Source organism: Carcharodon carcharias, chromosome 12 (genome assembly GCF_017639515.1).
Source record: "Carcharodon carcharias isolate sCarCar2 chromosome 12, sCarCar2.pri, whole genome shotgun sequence".
In the NCBI taxonomy this organism is placed as follows: Eukaryota; Metazoa; Chordata; class Chondrichthyes; order Lamniformes; family Lamnidae; genus Carcharodon; species Carcharodon carcharias.
The window spans coordinates 78,715,580-78,735,871 of record NC_054478.1 but is presented as its reverse complement, the minus strand read 5'-3'; the positions used below and the strand labels follow the sequence as shown (position 1 = coordinate 78,735,871).

Here is a 20,292-nt window from a genome sequence, read left to right as displayed (position 1 = left end):
GAGGCAAGGAAGGAGATTGCTGGGGCCTTGACAGAAATCTTTGTATCCTCACTGGCTAAGGATGAGGTCCCAGAGGACTGGAGAATGGTTAATGTTGTTCCATTGTTGAAGAAGGGTAGCAGGGATAATCCAGGAAATTATAGGCCAGTGAGCCTTACATCAGTGCTAGGGAAGTTATTGGACAGTTATTCATGACAGGATTTACTACCATTTGGAAGCAAATGGGCGTATTAGTGAGAGGCAGTATGGTTTTGAGAAGGGGAGGTCGTGTCTCATTAATAAAAACAAAAAACTGCGGATGCTGGAAATCCAAAACAAAAACAGAATTACCGGAAAAACTCAGCAGGTCTGGCAGCATCCGATGCTGCCAGATCTGCTGAGTTTTTCCAGGTAATTCTGTTTTTGTTTCATGTCTCATTAACTTGATTGAGTTTTTTGAGGAAGTGACAAAGATGATCAACGATGGAAGGGCAATGGATGTTATATACGTGGATTTCAGTAAGGCCTTTGACAAGGTCCCTCATGGCAGATTATACAGAAGGTAAAGTCGCATGGGATCAGAGGTGAGCTGGCAAGATGGATACAGAATTGTCTTGGTCATGGAAGACAGAGTGGAAGTGTGCTTTTCTGAATGGAGAGCTGTGACAAGTGGTGTTCCGCAGGGATCAGCGCTGGGACCTTTGCAATTTGTAGTATACGTAAATGATTTGGAGGAAAATGTAACTGGGCTAATTAGTAAGTTTGCAGACGACACTAAGGTTGGAGCCTTAACACTAAGCCTGACAAATCTGTTAGAATTCTTTGAGGAGGTAACAAGTAGTTAGACAAAGGAGAGCCAATGCATGTTATCTACTTGGACTTCCAGAAGGCCTTTGACAAGGTGCCACACAAGAGGCTGCTCAGTAAGATAAGAGCCCATGGTGTTACAGGCAAGGTACTATCATGGATAGAAGATTGGCTGTCTGGCAGGAGGCAGAGAGTGGGGATAAGGGGGTCCTTCTCAGGATGGTGGCTGATGACTAGTGGAGTTCCACAGGGATCAGTGTTGGAACCACAACTTTTCACTTTATATATTAATGATCTAGATGAAGGAACTGAGGGCATTCTGGCTAAGTTTGCAGATGGTACAAAGATAGGTGGAGGGACAGGTAGTATTGAGGAGGCAGGGAGGCTGCAGAAGGTTTTAGACAGGTTAGGAGAATGGGCAAAGAAGTGGCAGATGAAATACAACATGGGGAAGTGTGAGGTCATACACGTTGGTAGGAAGAATAGAGGCATAGACTATTTTCTAATTGGGGAGAGAATTCAGAAATCTGGAGTGCAAAGGGATTTGTAAGTCCTAGTCCAGGATTCTCTTGAGATTAACTTGCAGGTTGAGTCGGTAGTTAGGAAGGCAAATGCAATGTTGGCATTTATTTCAAGAGGAGTAGAATATAAAAGCAGGGATGTGCTGCTGAGGCTTTATAAGGCTCTGGTTAGATTACATTTAGAATATTGTGAGCAATTTTGGGCCCCGTATCTCAGGAAGGATGTGCTGGCCCTGGAGAGGGTCCAGAGGAGGTTCACGAAAATGATCCCAGGAATGAAAGGCTTAACATATGAGGAATGTTTGGGGACTCTGGGTCTATACTCGATGGAGTTTAGAAGGATGAGGGGGGATCTGATTGAAACTTACAGAATACTAAAAGGCCTGGATAGAGTTGATGTGGGGAAGATGTTTCCATTAGTAGGAGAGACTAGGACCTGAGGGCACAACCTCAGATTTAAGACCGAGATAGATAGATTCTTGATTGGAAAGGGGATCCAAGGTTACAGGGAGAAGGTGGGAGAATGGGGTTAAGAAACTTATCAGCCATGATTGAATGGCAGGGCAGACTCACTGGGCCGAATGGCCTAATTTTTGCTCCTATGTCTTACGGTCTTATGGAGGAGTTGCAGATGGTGAAGAGGATTGTCAAAAGATACAACAGGATATAGATCGGTTGGAGACTTGAGCGGAGAAATGGCGGATGGAGTTTGATCTGGACAAATGTGAGGTAATGCATTTTGGAAGGTCTAATACAGGTAGGAATTATGGAGTAAATGGCAGAACCCTTAAGCGCATCGACGGGCAGAGGGATCTGGGTATACAGGTCCACAGGTCACTGAAAGTGGCAACGCAGGTAGATAAGGTAGTCAGGAAGGCATATGGCATGCTTGCCTTCATCGGCAGGGGTATTGAGTATAAAAGCTGGGAACTCATGCTGCAGCTGTATAGAACCTTGGTTAGGCCACACTTGGAATATTGCATGCAGTTCTGGTCCCCATATTACCAAAAGGAAATGGAGGAGTTGGAGAGGGTGCAGAGGAGGTTTATCAGGATGCTGCCTGTTCTGGAGGTTATTAGCTATGAGGAGAGGTTGGAGAAACTCAGAAGTTCTCACTAGAGCGACGGAGATTGAGGGGCGACTTGATAGAAGTTTACAAAATTATGAGTGGCATGGTCATAGTAGATAGTCAGAAGCTTTTTCCCAGGGTGGAAGAGTTAATTACTACGGGACATAGAATTAAGATGAGAGGAGAAGACTTTAGAGGAGATGTGCAGGGCAAGTTTTTTACACAGAGGGTAGTGATTGTCTGGAATTCGCTGCCAGAGGAGATGGTGGAAGCAGGTACAATAGTGGTGTTTAAGAGGCAGCTTGACAAGTACATGAATAGGATGGGAATAGAGGGATATGGACCCCAGAAGTCCAAAATATTTTAGTTTGACAGCCAATATGATCGGCGCAGGCTTGGAGGGACAAAGGGCCTGTTCCTGTGCTGTACTGTTCTTTGTTCTTTGTTCTAAATTGCTGCAGGGCAGCCATCAGCATCATGGGCACATGGGTGGGTTTCCCTGTCTCTCCTCACCCACCCCCCCACCGTCCCCCCCAACTGACTTTTTAGCTGGAGGAACGGGGACCCCAGTGCCCCATAAAATCCAGTCCAATGAGTCTGAGAGATAGATAGAAAGTGAAAAATATTAACTTGATTTTCTATACTAACATTGATACACTCTAGTATCTCCACTTTTTATATGTACAGTGGTGTTTTAGTTTTGATAATATAGTCAGGTGGCCCTAATTGTTCCATGCATTTTTGAGAACAGAAAGCTAACATCCAAATGGTATTTGAACAATCAGCAGTGCTCTGTCAGAAATAAATGATCTTGAGATTACTACAGGAAACGTTCACCATTCAGCCTTTTCTTTTATTACCATCATAGGGTGAACCAGGATTATCAGGTCCTCGAGGAGCTGAGGGTACTCCAGGCATTGGAATTCAAGGAGAGAAGGTAAAATCTATTAATCTGAAGCATACAGGATAAGGCATTTGTATTGAGATATGGGGATTAGTTTTAGTCTTCACTACTTGGCAGGTAACCTGGCAGGTTGACACACCCTGCCCACCAGTTATGGAAAATGCAGGTTTACATTTGTGTAGGTTCTACAACAAGCAGACGATTGGGTTGACTAGATTACCACCAGGTTGGTGAAGGTAAGCATTTGTTCATAGCTCAGTAATATAAAAAGGAAAAAGCTGTGGGTCTTTCTCAACAATGTTTGTCTTTTGTTTTCTGCAGGGTGATATAGGTCAGAGAGGACTGCGAGGTTTGGTTGGTCCACCTGGAGTAACAGGACCAATGGGACCGAAGGCAAGATAACTTCTGTACTGATTGTAATACATATCAGCATTTTTGAATTTCATCGAGCTTTGCCATCTGGTAGCTTTTGATGTTTTGGTATACACTCTTTTCAAAATGCAGAAATTTTCATGCTGGAATAAATCTACAATGTTAACTTCCATTTATACAATGGCTTTTAACATAACAAATGCCTCCAGTTTCTCACAAGCTGGAAATAAATGTGAAACCAAATACTGACTGAGCAAAGAACAGCGAGCTCAGGGTAGGTAACTGATAGGTTGGCTGAAAAGACAATTTGAGAAAGATGGAGAAGTGGAAGTGTTTAGGGAGGAAGTTCCAAAAAGTAGAACACAGGCAGCTGAAAGCATTGCCATTAACAGGGGGATAAAGCTGGGTGAGGCACAGAAGTCCTTTGTCAGAGAAATAGAGTACGCACAAGGGAGCAGAGGACTGGAGAAATTATGGAGTTAGTTAGGTGGGAGCACCAAGAGTTTTGAAGGCAAAGCGGAGGATTTTAGATTTAATGCCTTTGGGGATGGAAGCCATTACCTGACAGGGGGACCAGCATATTGGACACAGTCTGACAGCATGCAGGTGGTTAGTGAAGTGAAAGTAATGGTGAAAAGGGAGAGCTTGGCATTATCATCTATTACAGGATTGTGTGAAAAGATGATATATTGGCATGTTAAAATGCTGTGATCATACCATTTTTATCCATATTAAAATAAAGCACATAAATCATGATATTCATGAAAGATCAGCAGAAGCAAGCACACATCAGCAATTTGACGTTGACTCTGTAAGGTGTTTCCAGGAATAATTACCAGATCTACTGTTTCTACTATTTGTAGGGCAGAAATGAACATAACCACCATTAGCAATGTCATTCCTATGGTGGAGGATGACTCCAGGTATTCTTGAAGCCAACAGCAATAATCTACAACTGTCTCCATGTTGAACCATATTTGAATTTAAAGTTATTTTAACAAGTAAATGAAACAAAATTTAAAAGGATTACACATTAAGGTTGAATCAGTCCATGTCAATATTCAGCAAGACGTGGGTAATATGTAGGCTTGGGATGATAAGTGGCAAGTAACAGTCACTCCACACAAGTGCCAGACAATGGCTATCTTCAACAAGAGAGAATCTAACCCTTGACATTGATTAGTATTACCATCACTGAATCCACCACTATCAACATCCTGGGGGGTTACCATTGACCAGAAACTTAACTGGGCCAGCCATAATAAATACTGTGGCTACGGGAGCAGGTCAGAGGCTGGGAATTCCACAGCGAGTAACTCATCTGACTCCTCAAAGCCTGTCCACCATCTACATGGCACAAGTCAGGAATGTGATGGAATACTTTCTATTTGCTTGGATGAGTGCAGCTCTAACAACACTCAAGAAGCTCGATAGCATCCAAGGCAAAGCAGCCCACTTGCTTGGCACCACATCCACCGTCACTGAGTCAAAATCCTGGAACTCCCTTCCTAACAGCACTATGGGTGTACCTACACCACATGGACTGCAGCGGTTCAAGAAGGTGGCTTACCACCACCTTCTCAAGGGCAACTAGGGATGGGCAATATATGCTGGCGTAGCCAGCGATGCCCAGATCACATGAACAAATAAATAAAGGTTATTGTTCATTATTTTTTGCATTGGATTGCTGATAATCTGTTTTGTTTTCATTCACATTGCAGGGTGAACCTGGGGCTGTGGGCCGCCTGGGAATGCCAGGCCTTCCAGGACGTGGCATTATGGGCCTTAAGGTATACATAAACATTTAACATTATTTTAGTAGCCTATTAAAATTCCTCTTTGTGAAAACAAGTTGGTAAACAATACAATACTCAGCAAAGAACAGAGAGCTTAGAGCAGGTAACTGACAGTTTGACTGAAAAGACAATTTGAGAAAGATGGAGGGGTGGAAGGATTTAGGAAGGAAGTTCCAGAAAATAGAGCAAAGGCTCTAATATTTCCAAAGTTATGTAAAAGTCAGCTTTACAAGTATTTGGTTTTGCAAGTGGTTTATAATAAAATACCATACCTCTACTATCACTGTCCTTAGCTCAAGACTACAACATGCATGTGTTATTATCCCAGTTGATGTTAACACTGGACAAGTCAGATCCCAGAATAAAATCTGGCTTGATAGATCCTAATCTTTTTTTAGAAACCATGGAGGGGAGTTGCTAAACAAATTCACAGGGGTCTGCTGGTGAACTTTTAACATAAAGAATAAAATATTTATTAAAACAAGAAAAATGAACTTTATTACAGACAAAAAGGTTGGAAAGATCTCAATACAAATACAAGAAAATGATTCAATTTTCCAATAGTCCTTTATCCCAGCAATATCCTTACAGACACACAAACCAGTGAAGAGATACCAGCAGCTTGACACAAAGGCTCCTTGCTTGGGTCTGGTATCCACGCAAACGATTTTCTTCCAGTGAATTTTTCAGCATTCACTTGATATTTCATACACAAATTATACCTCTCCCGGAGACACCCAAAAATAACCGCACTTTAAACTCACTAGCCTGAATTTTTCCCTTGTCGAGCGGGCGTGATTGGCGGGCCCGGGAGTGTTCGGGAAACAAGCCCCCGACCATGGGGCCAATTAAGGCCCACCCAGCATGAAACGCATCTTCTGAATGGTCAGGAAGGGCCGGATAGGGGCACAGGCCTGTCGGGCACTGGATCCAGCAGCACCGCAGGCGGTTTAAAATCAGGAGAGGCAGCTCCCTGAAGGCTGGCAGGGGAGAATCTTTCTGCAGTCTGGAAACTGGAGCAATGGCCTCACCAGTGGCTGGAGATGCCTGGTGAGAGGGCAGGTCGGATGGGCACTCGGCCCCTTGTTTCTTGGACGAGTGCCTTGCGGTCCTCGAGGAGGAGATGGGTGTCAGGCGGGACAACCTTGCTCCCAGAGATGGTAGGAGGAGGCCATCACACCAGACCAAAAAAGCTTGGGAGGAGGTGGCAGCCGAGGTCAGCAGCCATAACGTTGTGAGGAGCACATCGGTGCCGTGCCACAAAAAGTTCAATGACCTGCTATGCTCAGCAAGGGTGAGTACCATGTTGGCATGGATCAGTGTGGAGAAGTGTTAAGGGCTGGCCATCCCCCCATGGAGCTCAGGGGTATTAGGGTCTGAGTGGCAACTGTCACCAGCACCGGCCAAGTGGGTGTGCTCTGGCTGCTTGGACTAAGTGCCTTGTCGCTCAAGGGCCACGACTCGGATGCTCTCTGCAAAGTGTTCCTTAGGTGGTGTTGGCCAGACTGCAATGGCGCTGCAGGTAGAGGGTGGACTAATCAATGCTCCTCTGTTCTTTCAGGAGAAGAGGAGCCATAACACTATCGAGAGATGAAGGACAGGTGGAGACCCCCTAAACCTCCTAATCATGACGAGGTAGGAAATGGATGCATTGGAGCTGGAGAGCCACCGCCCACCTCAGTCAACCAGTTGTAGAGAAGCAGGGGTCTCTGAAGAAGGTAAGAGTGCAGTGCACAGAGGTGAGAGTGTCGGATTTTACAAACATTCTTGTGTAGTCTTTATCAACAATGGGAGCCTCAAACCTGGAGTCCCCATTGGTCATTGAAAGATGATGGCACCATGATGCAAATCTCCCATTGACTCACCAGACTGCCTGGCATGCACAGTGACAGTGTGATGACTTAAACTAATGTACTTGTTCTCCCTTAGATTCGCCAGCAGTCATTCACTCGCAGGACCTGAAGAGCCACCTTTGACACCAGAGGACTGCCAGGCTTCAGATGCACTTGCGTCATACCCGCTCTCTGAATCAGGCACAGTGCAGATTCCAGCACCTCGGTGGGCATTAGATCGTCAGCTAGAATGTTGGTGCACAGTGATGAGGGTACATCACTCGGTTGAGGAGCAGGCAGAGACAGGGCACCAGCAGGGCTGCTGGAGTCGGAGGACCGCTAGAGACCAGGACAGTGCTGAGTCGAAGGCAGATGATGTGCCTCTGGAGTCATCCATTAGGCAGCAGATGCTGGATGTCCAGCGGGATGTGCGGCAGGATCTGGCAGAGGTCAATGAGGGTTTGTATGGTCTCCGTTGTCGAGGACTCTATGCAGAGCATGGGCACTGCATTGACCCTCCTCGCCAAGCGCACTGAGAGAGTGGTGACTGATGGAGAGGCAGCTCCAGGGACAGAATCATGGGGCCCTGGAGTTGTACTTGGACTTGCAAGCCCTCACACAGGCAACGACCTCAGGTGGTCAGTGCCAGTGTGGGCGATGGATGAGGCACCCGGTATCCCAGCTAGGTTCATGTCCATCAATGGCGAGCAGGGAGGACAGAGCAACCTCACGTTGGTGCACGACCTTCTTGGTGTCTCTGCGGGCTCCTCTCAGGGCGCTCTGGATTCAGCAGCAGCTTCTCCGCCCCTCTGCCAATGACTGTGGCATCTGATGAGGCTGCGATGACTGGGGAGATGCCAGCCATGGCACTGGCCGCTCCCTCCCAGGCGGGGCCAGCACAGGCTCCACGGGCCAGAGGACAACCGCCAAGGTCATCAAGGCCAACAAGACAGCAGTAAATAAAAACAAAAAAACTGCGGATGCTGGAAATCCAAAACAAAAACAAAAACAGAATTACCTGGAAAAACTCAGCAGGTCTGGCAGCATCGGCGGAGAAGATAAGAGTTGACGTTTCGAGTCCTCATGACCCTTCGACAGAACTTGAGTTCGAGTCCAAGAAAGAGTTGAAATATAAGCTGGTTTAAGGTGTGTGTGTGGGGGGCGGAGAGAGAGAGAGAGGTGGAGTGGGGGTGTGGTTGTAGGGACAAACAAGCAGTGATAGAAGCAGATCATCAAAAGATGTCAACAACAATAGTACAAAAGAACACATAGGTGTTAAAGTTAAAGTTGGTGATATTATCTAAACGAATGTGCTAATTAAGAATGGATGGTAGGGCACTCAAGGTATAGCTCTAGTGGGGGTGGGGAGAGCCTAAAAGATGAAAAAAATTTTTTTTTTTTATAATGGCAATAGGTGGGAAAAGGAAAATCTATATAATTTATTGGAAAAAAAAGAAAAGGAAGGGGGAAACAGAAAGGGGGTGGGGATGGGGGAGGGAGCTCACGACCTAAAGTTGTTGAATTCAATATTCAGTCCGGATGGCTGTAAAGTGCCTAGTCGGAAGATGAGGTGTTGTTCCTCCAGTTTGCGTTGGGCTTCACTGGAACAATGCAGCAAGCCAAGGACAGACATGTGGGCAAGAGAGCAGGGTGGAGTGTTAAAATGGCAAGTGACAGGGAGGTTTGGGTCATTCTTGCGGACAGACCGCAGGTGTTCTGCAAAGCGGTCGCCCAGTTTACGTTTGGTCTCTGCAATGTAGAGGAGACCACATTGGGAGCAACGAATGCAGTAGACTAAGTTGGGGGAAATGCAAGTGAAATGCTGCTTCACTTGAAAGGAGTGTTTGGGTCCTTGGACGGTGAGGAGAGAGGAAGTGAAGGGGCAGGTATTGCATCTTTTGCGTGGGCATGGGGTGGTGCCATAGGAAGGGGTTGAGGAGTAGGGGGTGATGGAGGAGTGGACCAGGGTGTCCCGGAGGGAGCGATCCCTATGGAGTGCCGATAGTGGGGGTGAAGGGAAGATGTGTTTGGTGGTGGCATCATGCTGGAGTTGGCGGAAATGGCGGAGGATGATCCTTTGAATGCGGAGGCTGGTGGGGTGATAAGTGAGGACAAGGGGGACCCTATCATGTTTCTGGGAGGGAGGAGAAGGCATGAGGGCGGATGCGCGGGAGATGGGCCGGACACGGTTGAGGGCCCTGTCAACAACCATGGGTGGAAAACCTCGGTTAAGGAAGAAGGAGGACATGTCAGAGGAACTGTTTTTGAAGGTAGCATCATCGGAACAGATGCGACGGAGGCGAAGGAACTGAGAGAATGGGATGGAGTCCTTACAGGAAGCGAGGTGTGAGGAGCTGTAGTCGAGATAGCTGTGGGAGCCGGTGGGTTTGTAATGGATATTGGTGGACAGTCTATCACCAGAGATTGAGACAGAGAGGTCAAGGAAGGGAAGGGAAGTGTCAGAGATGGACCACGTGAAAATGATGGAGGGTTGGAGATTGGAAGCAAAATTAATAAATTTTTCCAAGTCCCGACGAGAGCATGAAGCGGCACCGAAGTAATCATCAATGTACCAGAGAAAGACTTGTGGAAGGGGGCCGGAGTAGGACTGGAACAAGGAATGTTCCACATACCCCATAAAGAGACAGCATAGCTGGGGCCCATGCGGGTACCCATAGCCACACCTTTTATTTGGAGGAAGTGAGAGGAGTTGAAGGAGAAATTGTTCAGCGTGAGAACAAGTTCAGCCAGACGGAGGAGAGTAGTGGTGGATGGGGATTGTTCGGGCCTCTGTTCGAGGAAGAAGCTAAGGGCCCTCAGACCATCCTTGTGGGGGATGGAGGTGTAGAGGGATTGGACGTCCATGGTGAAGAGGAAGCGGTTGGGGCCAGGGAACTGGAAATTGTTGATGTGACGTAAGGTGTCAGAGGAATCACGGATGTAGGTGGGAAGGGACTGGACAAGGGGAGAGAGAAGGGAGTCAAGATAACGAGAAATGAGTTCTGTGGGGTAGGAGCAAGCTGAGATGATCGGTCTACCAGGGCAATTCTGTTTGTGGATTTTGGGTAGGAGATAGAAGCGGGCCGTCCGAGGTTGGGCGACTATCAGGTTGGAAGCTGTGGGAGGGAGATCCCCAGAGTAGATGAGGTCAGTGACAGTCCTGGAAACAATGGCTTGATGTTCAGTGGTGGGGTCATGGTCCAGGGAGAGGTAGGAGGAAGTGTCTGCGAGTTGACGCTCAGCCTCCACGAGGTAGAGGTCAGTGCGCCAGACAACAACAGCACCACCCTTGTCAGCGGGTTTGATGACGATGTCAGGGTTGGACCTGAGAGAATGGAGTGCAGAAAGTTCAGAGAGAGACAGGTTAGAATGGGTGAGAGGAGCAGAGAAATTGAGACGACTAATGTCGCGCCGACAGTTCTCAATGAAAAGATCAAGAGAAGGTAAGAATCCAGAGGGAGGGGTCCAGGTGGAGGGAGAATATTGGAGATGGGTAAAAGGATCCGTTGAACTGGGAGAGGACTCCTGCCCAAAGAAGTGAGCATGGAGACGAAGACGGCGGAAGAAGAGTTCAGCATCATGCCGAGCCCGAAATTCATTGAGGTGAGGGCGTAAGGGTATGAAACTAAGTCCTTTGCTGAGCACTGAACGTTCAGCATTGGAGAGGGGAAGGTCAGGGGGTATAGTGAATACATGGCTGGGGTTGGGATTGGAAGATGGGGTGGGGACGGAGGGACAGGCCGGGGTGGAGGGTCCTAGATGGGTGTTGGTGTCGATGAGTTGTTGGAGCTTGTGTTCCTTAGCACTTAGCAGAGTCAGCAGGCTGTCTCCAATGCCGCTGCCAGCGAGGTGGCGACACCAAGACATAGTGCTCGCAAGCATAAGTTTAAGGCACAATGAGTACAAGAGGGACTGTTCATGAGTGATCTTCTGTTCTACCATATTTAGTTGACATGTTTACCGGTGTGGGCATTAACACCAGATCTAAAAATATTCATTTGTTGTGAGTGTCTAAATTATATAAATTTTGCTTTTGTCCTAATAGCCTGAGTATGCTTCAACTTTTTTTTGGTGTGGGGTACCAGCTATGTAATGCTGAACATGAATGGCTCCAAGCTTTATTGCATAGGCACTGAGTGGACTTTTGGTTCAAATAAAAGGGGCATTTCAGACATCCGGGATGGAGGTGGCAGCCCTGGCATAAGATGGAAGCAGATCTTTGGCAGCCTAGCTGAAGGAGTGTTGGATCCAGGCATTCCTGGTGTCCCTGCCTCCCTGAAGGTGACAGAGGTCTGCCTCCATGCCCTCACTCTGCTCCTTTTCTGACTCACCACGGGATTCTTCCTCTGTGGCCTGTGGAGCTGCATCAAGATCCTCTTCCTCCAGTGGGTCCTCCCTTGCCAGAGCCAGATTGTGGAAAGTGTAGCATGCAACCACTATCAGTGACACCCACTCGGTGGGGTATTGTAGTGCTCCCTCTGCATGGTCCAGGCATCGGAAGTGCATCTTCAGATGACCTATGGTCCTCTCTATCACCATCATTGTGGAGGCATGACTCCTATTATAACACTACTCTTCGGTGGTGGAGAGGTGTCATAAGCCATCTTTTCAACAGATAGCCCTTGTCACCCAGCAGCCATCCATCCAGTCGGGCTGGAGCACTGAATAGCCTCGGCAGCTGAGAGCATCTGAGGATATAAATGTCATTGGAGCTGCCTGGGTATGTTGCACAGACATGCAGAATCTGCATCTTGCGGTCACAAATTATCTGGACGTTCAATTGGAAGCCCCTCCTGTTGACAAAGGCATCCGTCTGACTCGCTGGCGCCTTGATGGCCACATGTGTGCAGTCGATTGCACCTTGGATGTGGAGGAGCCCAGCAATCATTGCGAAACCTCTGGCTCACTCAGCCTGGCTGGCCTCGTTCGTACAGAAATGAATAAATGTCATTACCCACCTGAACAGAGCTTGTGTCACCAGCTTGACACAGCTGTGGACAGCTGTTTGGGAGACTCCACAAAGATCCCCCACTGACCCCTGGAAAGAGCCGGAGGCATAGAAATTGAGGGCCGCTGAGATCTTCAAAGCCACTGGCATAGGATGTCCACCCACAAGTTGGAAGTGGTCTCAGACCCAATCATAGGACAAATGGAGGTCACTGTCTCCCTAGAGAGACAGAGCCTCCTTCGGCATTGCACCTCAGATATGAGGTAGCTGCATCGCTGCCTGTAAACCCTGGCAGCAGGATAGTGGCGCCTAACGCCTTGGACTTGCTGCTGGCCCTGCGCCCCTTGTGCCTGCGCCTCCCCTCCCACAGGTCACTCCCCTGGAAGTTGCATTGGGGCACCTGGCCTCCTCTCCCTTCTGCCCCTCTCTTCCTCCTCAGGGGAGGTTCCTCCAGCAGCGAGCACAAACCCCATTACCAGGGTTATAGAAGGCTGTCTAATACCTGGAAGGGTTCACACGGTCAAAATTCTCCAGGGGCGTTGGAGACCCCAATGGGCAGAATTCTCCCCCCCCCGTTGGGGGGAAGTTTAAGAGCAGGTACATGGAGACGCGCCTCCAATTGGCGCCCTGATCAGGAGCGCGCCACCATTTTACGCAGGCAGGCCAAATAAGGCCTATCCAGCGTGATGTCCGCAAGGAAGTGCTATGCGCTCCCTATGCGGGTAGGGGGGTATTGTCTGAGCCAAGAGTGCGCTCTTTCACGCATGTGTGCGAAAGAGCGCATTCATCTCCCTGAGGTTGAGTGCTGCCTTAGGGAGATCGGCTCCTGTTCGGAAAAATTTTAAAAACATAACAGATAAATTTCCCTGACATGTCCCCTCATGTGACACTGTCACATGAGTTGGGACATGTCCATCACTTTCATTGACACTTCTATTAAAAATTTTAAAACCTACATGAAACCTCATCCCTCCTGTGGATGAGGTTTCATGCTTTATCTTAAGCCCGCCAGGGCTCCTGGCCTGCCCGCTAACCTTAAGGTTGGACGGGCAGGTCCTTTAATTACTTAAACGACTTTGTCAATGGCCTCAATTGGCCATTGACAGGTCGGCGGGCCCACAGTTGATTCCGCTGAGCCCTCACCGACCTGAAAATTGAAGTGAGGCGGGGTGACGTCGGGAGTCCCGCCAGAAAAACATCCCGCGTCATTTTATGCGTTGGCGAGTGGGCCCCGCTTGCCAACGTGGAAATCCTAGTCAATGAGTCCTGAAATGAAGCCTGGAAATGCTAAGAATGAAGCTCGGAGCAGAGATGAAGCTCTCAAGTTCAAATAAGCAACCAGCAGCAAACTATCTCCTAAACTCCTCACTACTCAAAATGGCAATGCTGCTGACCCTTTTTATCCCACCCTTGGATGAAGTTTTGTAAAAAGTGGGCTGCCCATTTTGCCTGTGCAACGAGCGCGAAATTGCACGGGCAATGTAAAATCATGAGCAATTTCCTTTTTAATGGCCTTAAGTGGCCTTTTAATTGATGGAGGGCATGGCTCCAAGACTGGCAGACGCCCCCGACCTGAAGATTGCTCACCTGTGGGATGCCATCGAGATGCTCGCCTGACATCATTTAATGCAATTTTACGCCCGATCAGGTCGGGTGCGTGCCCGCCAAAGAACATAAAATTCTGCCCACTGTTTCAGTTGCAACACCACTAAACTTACCATGTTACTGAGTCCTATAACTGACTATTCAGTTAACTACTGTCCCATTAGCCTTGTACTTTTCTCTTCCCAGAGGGCTGAAAAACCCTTAACTTCACTCTCTGATACACCACACTTAACCCTCCTCTGTCCTTCTCTGTGTCACTTGGCCACTGTCACTTGGCAACAGCCCTGTTTTTTCTACTTTGTTTTTTTTCCCAAAATCACTAAACTTCTTAGCCCTTTTTAACCCATCTCAAGGGGCTGTAAAACCTCATTACACCACTGGTCCACCCAGACTTGTAGGTACCAAGGCGCGTACCAAACCTACGTGAAACCAAAACCCTTTTTACATCACAACACAAAAATGTATATATTCAAATTTTAAATTATACGTTGCTCCTAACACATGTTAAAGTGCACGTTGCCACAGCAACTCAGACCCCCTCAGTGATCTGTAACCCACCATCGTTAAATGGTAAAATGCTGGACTAAATTTCACAACAAGCAACAGATAAAATAATTTTAACGTTAATTAATGTAATTTCTGACACTAGCAAAATTGATCAAAATTATTGATTATTCAGCACTTCATCATTATAGCAATTTTGAACTGTCATTTAAATCATTATATGGTCTTTGTATTTACATTTATTGAATACAGAAATTAAAAAGTCCATTTTAGTTAATTTTCTAAACTGAGTTCCAAGCAACAAACCGGAATATTTGAAAACTATTGTAAGCAGCATTTAAAATATTATTGAGCATTAAATAGAAACAAAATCAAAATTATTCTTTTTCCGTCATTAATGGATCAGATTTTGCTGTTAACTACAGCACATTAGGTAGACAAACTGAAATCGGACCCATAGCCATTTTCGTATCATTAAAATGAGAGTTATTGTGTAAGTGCCTTCAGTGTAAAACACACATTAAAGGCAGTGACCAACTCTTATGGAGAAAATTAAGGGGCACCCTCACATGGGGTCCATTAGTGCAGCTGGGGGGTGGGGGGGTGGGGGAGCGGGTGGCTGTGTGGAGGGTGCTGCCCAAGCTCTCTGAGAGCAGGGGGTGAGGGGATGCGGTGCTGTTGGAAATGTGAGAGCGGTAGTGGGGTTGGGGGGAGGTTCTACCTGAGCTGTTAAAGCACGCAGTTGAGAGCAGAGCAGGTATTACACATGCATGTGGTTAAAATGCATGCAACCAAGGAGATGGGTCAACGGGCTGAATTTTGGGACAGTCCCATAAAATGAGGGACAGTTAGTCACCCTGGTTAAAGGGGCAACTCATCTGGAAACTTCCTGTCTTATTTAAAAGGATCTATTGGTCTTACAAGTAACGTACTAGAAAAGTTTTGTCTCTTTTTCTTCCATGTCAATGAACTTTAATAAAAAAATGTATTTCATTACACCTGGGGAACAAAACTGAAAACTTTTTATATTTGATCAATAAATTATTATTAAATATATGTTTCTTATAGGGTGATCCAGGTCCCCCAGGTGGCATTGGCCCTGTAGGTGAAACTGGAATTGGAATTCCTGGTCCCAAGGTAAGAGTTACTTAAATTTTTTAGAGTATTGAAAATGATAAAAAAAAAATCTCATGGTTCTCTGGTTTCTGTGGAAAAATGTGATACTATCAATCAATGAACTATCAAAGGGTTTGCAGTTACAACCAAGGCTGTAAGTTTTACCTTTTCACATATGTTGATTTCTGCTGGAATTTGGAACCAATGGATCACTGAGCAACATTGTAGACTTTGATTTATCCACTTGAATTATTGATGCCAGATCAATTGTTAATTTTAAATTGGTAGTGATAGATTTTTGTTAAGCAACGGTATTAAGGTAGGTACATGGAGTTAGGTCGCAGATCAGTCTTGATTTCATCGATTGGGAGAACAGGCTAGAGGGACTAACTGGCCTATTCCACTTCATATTGTACTCCGTAGGATAAAGGTAGGCACTAAAAATCCACAAAGCCATTTATACCATTTGGTGTTGCTCACCAAAGGTGGTACTTCCACCCAACAATCCTCTGCAGTACAAATCCAATGATCTAAGATCCAGCTCATAAACATCTGGGAGCACTGCACTAGGGGGAATGGAAATTGCCAATGGAGGCATTTAAAAAGCTTAGAATGGCTGAGGATTGGTATAATTGGTTTAAAAGTAGTAGGTAAGTAAGAAAGCACCTCATTCTGTGACTTAAATTGCCAAGGCAGCCTTGTGCAGCAGCGCACAACCATAAACTTCTGTATTCTTACCTATCTCCTAAATCTGAAGGGGTATTTCTCCTACCTGAGCCACAGGGAGGAACAACATGTGAGATGCCTGCACTTCACTAAGGATATCCTCACCTAAATCTGTCACCTGCTGTAGCCACACCAGAGCAATACAATTAACTCATTGCTAGTTGCTGCGATGGTGACCATGGCAATGAACTTTTACGCATCTGGCTCCTTCCAGGCTGAAGCTTTAGAAATACATAAAGCCATCTAAATACTTTGGCTACAAGGGCAGGTCAAAGGCTAGAAGTTCTGAAGTGAGTAACTTACCTCCTGATTCCCCAAAGCCTGTCTGCCATCTGCAAGGCACAAGTCAGGAGTGCGATGGAATACTCCCCACTTGCCTGGATGAGTGCAGCTCAAACAACACTCAAGAAGCTTGACACCATCCAGGACAAACAGCCCACTTGATTGTCACCCATCCACCATCTTCAACATTCACTCCCTCCACCACTGATGAACAATAGCATCAGTGTTTACCATCTACAAGATGTGCTGCAATAACTCACCAAGGTTCCTTTGACTTCCTTTTCCAAACCTGAGACCTGTACCACCTAAAAGGAAAAGGGCAGCAGATGCAGGGGAACATCACCACCTGCGAGTACCCCTCCAAGCCACACACCATCCTGACTTGGAATCATTTCACCGCCCCTTCACTGTCACTGGGTCAAAATCGTGGAACTGCATTCCTAACAGCTCTGTGGGTGTTTTTACAACACATACACTACAGCAATTCAAAAAGATGGCTCATCACCATCTTCTCAAGCGCAATGCAGGAGAGAATTTTTCCCCAGTCAGGGGGGTTGTGCGCAGGCAGGCGCGGACCTGATCGGCGCCCCCAATCGGGTGCGTGCTGCCATTTTATGTGGGCGGGCCAATTAAGGCTAGCCCAGCATGACGTGCACAGAGATGTCTCAGGGAGATAAGTTTTAAGTTTTAAAAATTTTAATTAAGAAAATAAAAGTTAAGACATGTCCCCTCATGTGAGTGTCACATGAGCTGGGACATGTCAATGAACTTTAATAAAAACATGTATTTAATTTATAAACCCTTCATGAAACCTCATCCTGCCTGTGAATGAGGTTCCATGAAAAATGCTAAGGCCGCCTGGGCTCTTCACCTGCCCACCAGCCTTAAGGTTGGTCAGGCAGCTTTCTCAATAGCCTTAATTAGTTCATTAATGGCCTTAACAGGCCTTTGATGATTCGGCGGGTGTGCAGCCAAGTCGGCTGCGTGCCCGCCGAACTGAAAGTCTAAATGACACGCAGTGACGTTGGGACACACGCCCGATATCACCACGCATCATTTTATGCCTTGACGGGCGGGGGTGGGGCCAGGGCCGAAGATTCTCCCCCGAGGATGAGCAATAACATAGCCAGCAATGCCCACACCCAATGAACAAATAAAAAAAATTATTTGCAACATCTTGCAGTTTGCCATCCACTGTTGTGTGAGGGAGGTTACTGAGGCTCTTTGCTCCGTGTGGACTAGCTATATTTCATTCTCTTGTGCCAAAGAAAAGCAGACAGAACGAGCATGTGGCTTTGCTGGGATTGCACATGGTACAGGGTGCCATTGACTGCACGCACATTGAAAGCACCATGTATAACCTCTGTCCTAGACTAGAATAAAAAGGGATTCTGCTCCCACAACACTCAGCTAATGTGTAATCATAGGACATGAATTTTGCAGGTCAGAGCCCAGTCTCCTGACAGAAGTCAAGGTTCCTTCATTCTGTCCATTGTGCCAGCTGCATTGGAGCTACCAGAGCAAACCAAAGGCTGGCTACTGGCAGCTATTCACTGACGACATGGCTGATGAATCCAGTGTACAACTCATTCAAATGTGCACAGCGCATACAATGAAAGCCAGGCATGTGAAAGCATAAACCATTGGCATATTGAAACAGTGCTTCTGCTAGGTGGACCACTCTGAAGAAGCCTTGCAACACTTGGCAGAGGGCTTAAATATTTGTGGAGATCTGTACAAAATCTTGCCAACATGAGGGTCAGCCCTTGCCATCAGCTATATGGTAGAGCACCTAAGAAACTGGAGCATGGGAGGAGGGGGAGAGAAAGGAAATGAGGGACAACCTAATGCTAATTTACTGGTGTTGTTGTAGTCAATTTTGGAGTAGCAGTTGAACTAACAGTGAATTCCACTGTCATCATGCTCCATGTGGTTAATAAGTAATGATATTCGCAACAACTTGCATTCCCATAATACTCACGGGGTGGTTTTGACTTTGTGTGATAATGGGTGGTAGTGATTGAAATGGGAGCCTATTTTACATCTCTCTCGATTTTTCATTCTATTGACTTAAACTTAATAGGACCCATTTTACGCTGTCACACAAAGTCGAGGGCCAGGATCGTTCGCTTCTCAGGTGGGCTCAGCGGGGGCGGGTGGGAAGCTGACTGCCGCCCGCAATCGGATCCGGACCGCAATTTCACGCTGACGGGCCAGTTAAGGTCCGCCCAGGTGAAATGTGTGCCTTAGCACTCAGTGCTGCCTGTGTGGGAGGGGGGGAGTAGGGCAAGAGCAAACTTCACACGTGCACGCAGGTGCGCATTGGAAAAGCTCCCTGAGGCAAAGATCCTTTTAAAACTCCAGGAATTTTGCTTTTCGCAAATGTTTGGAATGTAACCTCCTGTTGCACTGTTGCTTTTGTGTTTAATTAGAGTTGAAGTACTTGCAATTTCTGGAATGCTTTTTTTGAATGTTAGAAATTAGGATGAAATTTTTTTTTTAATGACGGATCGAAACCTCATCCCACCGGTGGATGAGGTTTCACTAAAAATGCAAAGGCTGCTTGGCCTTTTTGCCTGCCCGCCAACCGTAAGGTTGGACGGGCAGCGAAAAATTTAATTCAATTACGTTTTTAATGGCCTTAATAGGTCTTTTAATTGTCGGTGGGCGTGCTGCTGACTCCCAAGCCTGCCTGCTGACTGAAAAATCATGTGAGTGCATGATGATATCAAGACACTCGCCTGACGTCATCGCGCATCATTTTACGCTTGAGTGCGTGGGCATGCACCCATCCGCTCAGCGAAAAATCCTGCCAAAGGTCTACCTCACTGAGTACTGAGGAACATCTGGGGCTGATTTTTATTGGCCCTAGGTGGCAGGAGCAGAGATGGGTCTGGAGGGACCGTTAGTAAAATGGAACCAGGTCAAGATGACTGCCCAACGCAGTCTTGCTGCAAGGGAAGTTTCTCATTGGAGGGATTCATGCCAGATCAGCTGCCTGCCACACTGAGGTCTCAGAGGCTGCAAGGTAAATATAATGTAAATGTCAGAGGTGTTTATTGGACTGTGATAACAAAATGAAAAGACACAAATGCAAAATGAGCAAGTCTCAGGATAAACTACAGATTGGAAAAAGATGCTGCACAATATGTATATGGATTTGACTTCCAGCAGCAAATGCAAATGTTCTGTCCTTTGAGAAAAAGACCAGGATAAATATTTGGTTTAAGTGATAAAGAATTGAAGGTTACACCCCAAAACGTATGAAAAACACTGGCCCAGAAATTAGCCGGAATGCGTAGGCATGAAGCCCAGCTGACTCTGGCCTTATTTACGAGAGCCTTGAGCTGCAGGCATTTTCTGGAAGTCTCCAGGTAGCTCACTGGTGAAGCAAATTTCAATTTTGGCTACTGCTTCACTAGCAACAGCATTCAGGTGGGTACTGGGAGGGAGGAAGTGATTTGGAAGGAAGTAGTGATTGCGAGATGGGCAACTTTGATAAAGGGGTCCGAGGGGAGAGTGGCAATGGTCTTTGTCACTGCAGAGGGCGCAGGAGGAGCCCTGCTACTTGACCGAGCTCCACATTCAGGTAAGTACGTTTTTAAAACTTACATATTTGGTGGCAATTTCCTGTTTCGGCTGCACATAGACCATGTTTTCCTTTAGTGCAGCCCAGTTTTACAAAGGCAGCCACAAACAGGTATGAGGCTCCCTATTTAATTAAAAAGATCTGTTACCTGTTCAGACACAGATTCTAGATATCTTATTTACTTCAGGGTGGGGAGGCCTGGCCTCAAAACCTGATGGAGGCATTCTGAGCTGGATAACCTG

The 20,292-nt window shown here is 46.7% G+C and overlaps 1 protein-coding gene across 1 annotated transcript in view; it reads left to right on the top strand.

Annotated features, from left to right (window-relative positions):
• col28a2a (collagen, type XXVIII, alpha 2a) overlaps positions 1-20,292 on the top strand; it is a 146,023-nt gene that overhangs the window by 82,970 nt on the left and 42,761 nt on the right. Inside the window, exons 20-23 of the mRNA XM_041201288.1 lie at positions 3,245-3,313; positions 3,602-3,673; positions 5,374-5,442; positions 15,406-15,474. Of these exons, the coding sequence (XP_041057222.1) occupies positions 3,245-3,313; positions 3,602-3,673; positions 5,374-5,442; positions 15,406-15,474 (279 nt within the window). The remainder of the gene's footprint in view (positions 1-3,244; positions 3,314-3,601; positions 3,674-5,373; positions 5,443-15,405; positions 15,475-20,292) is intronic.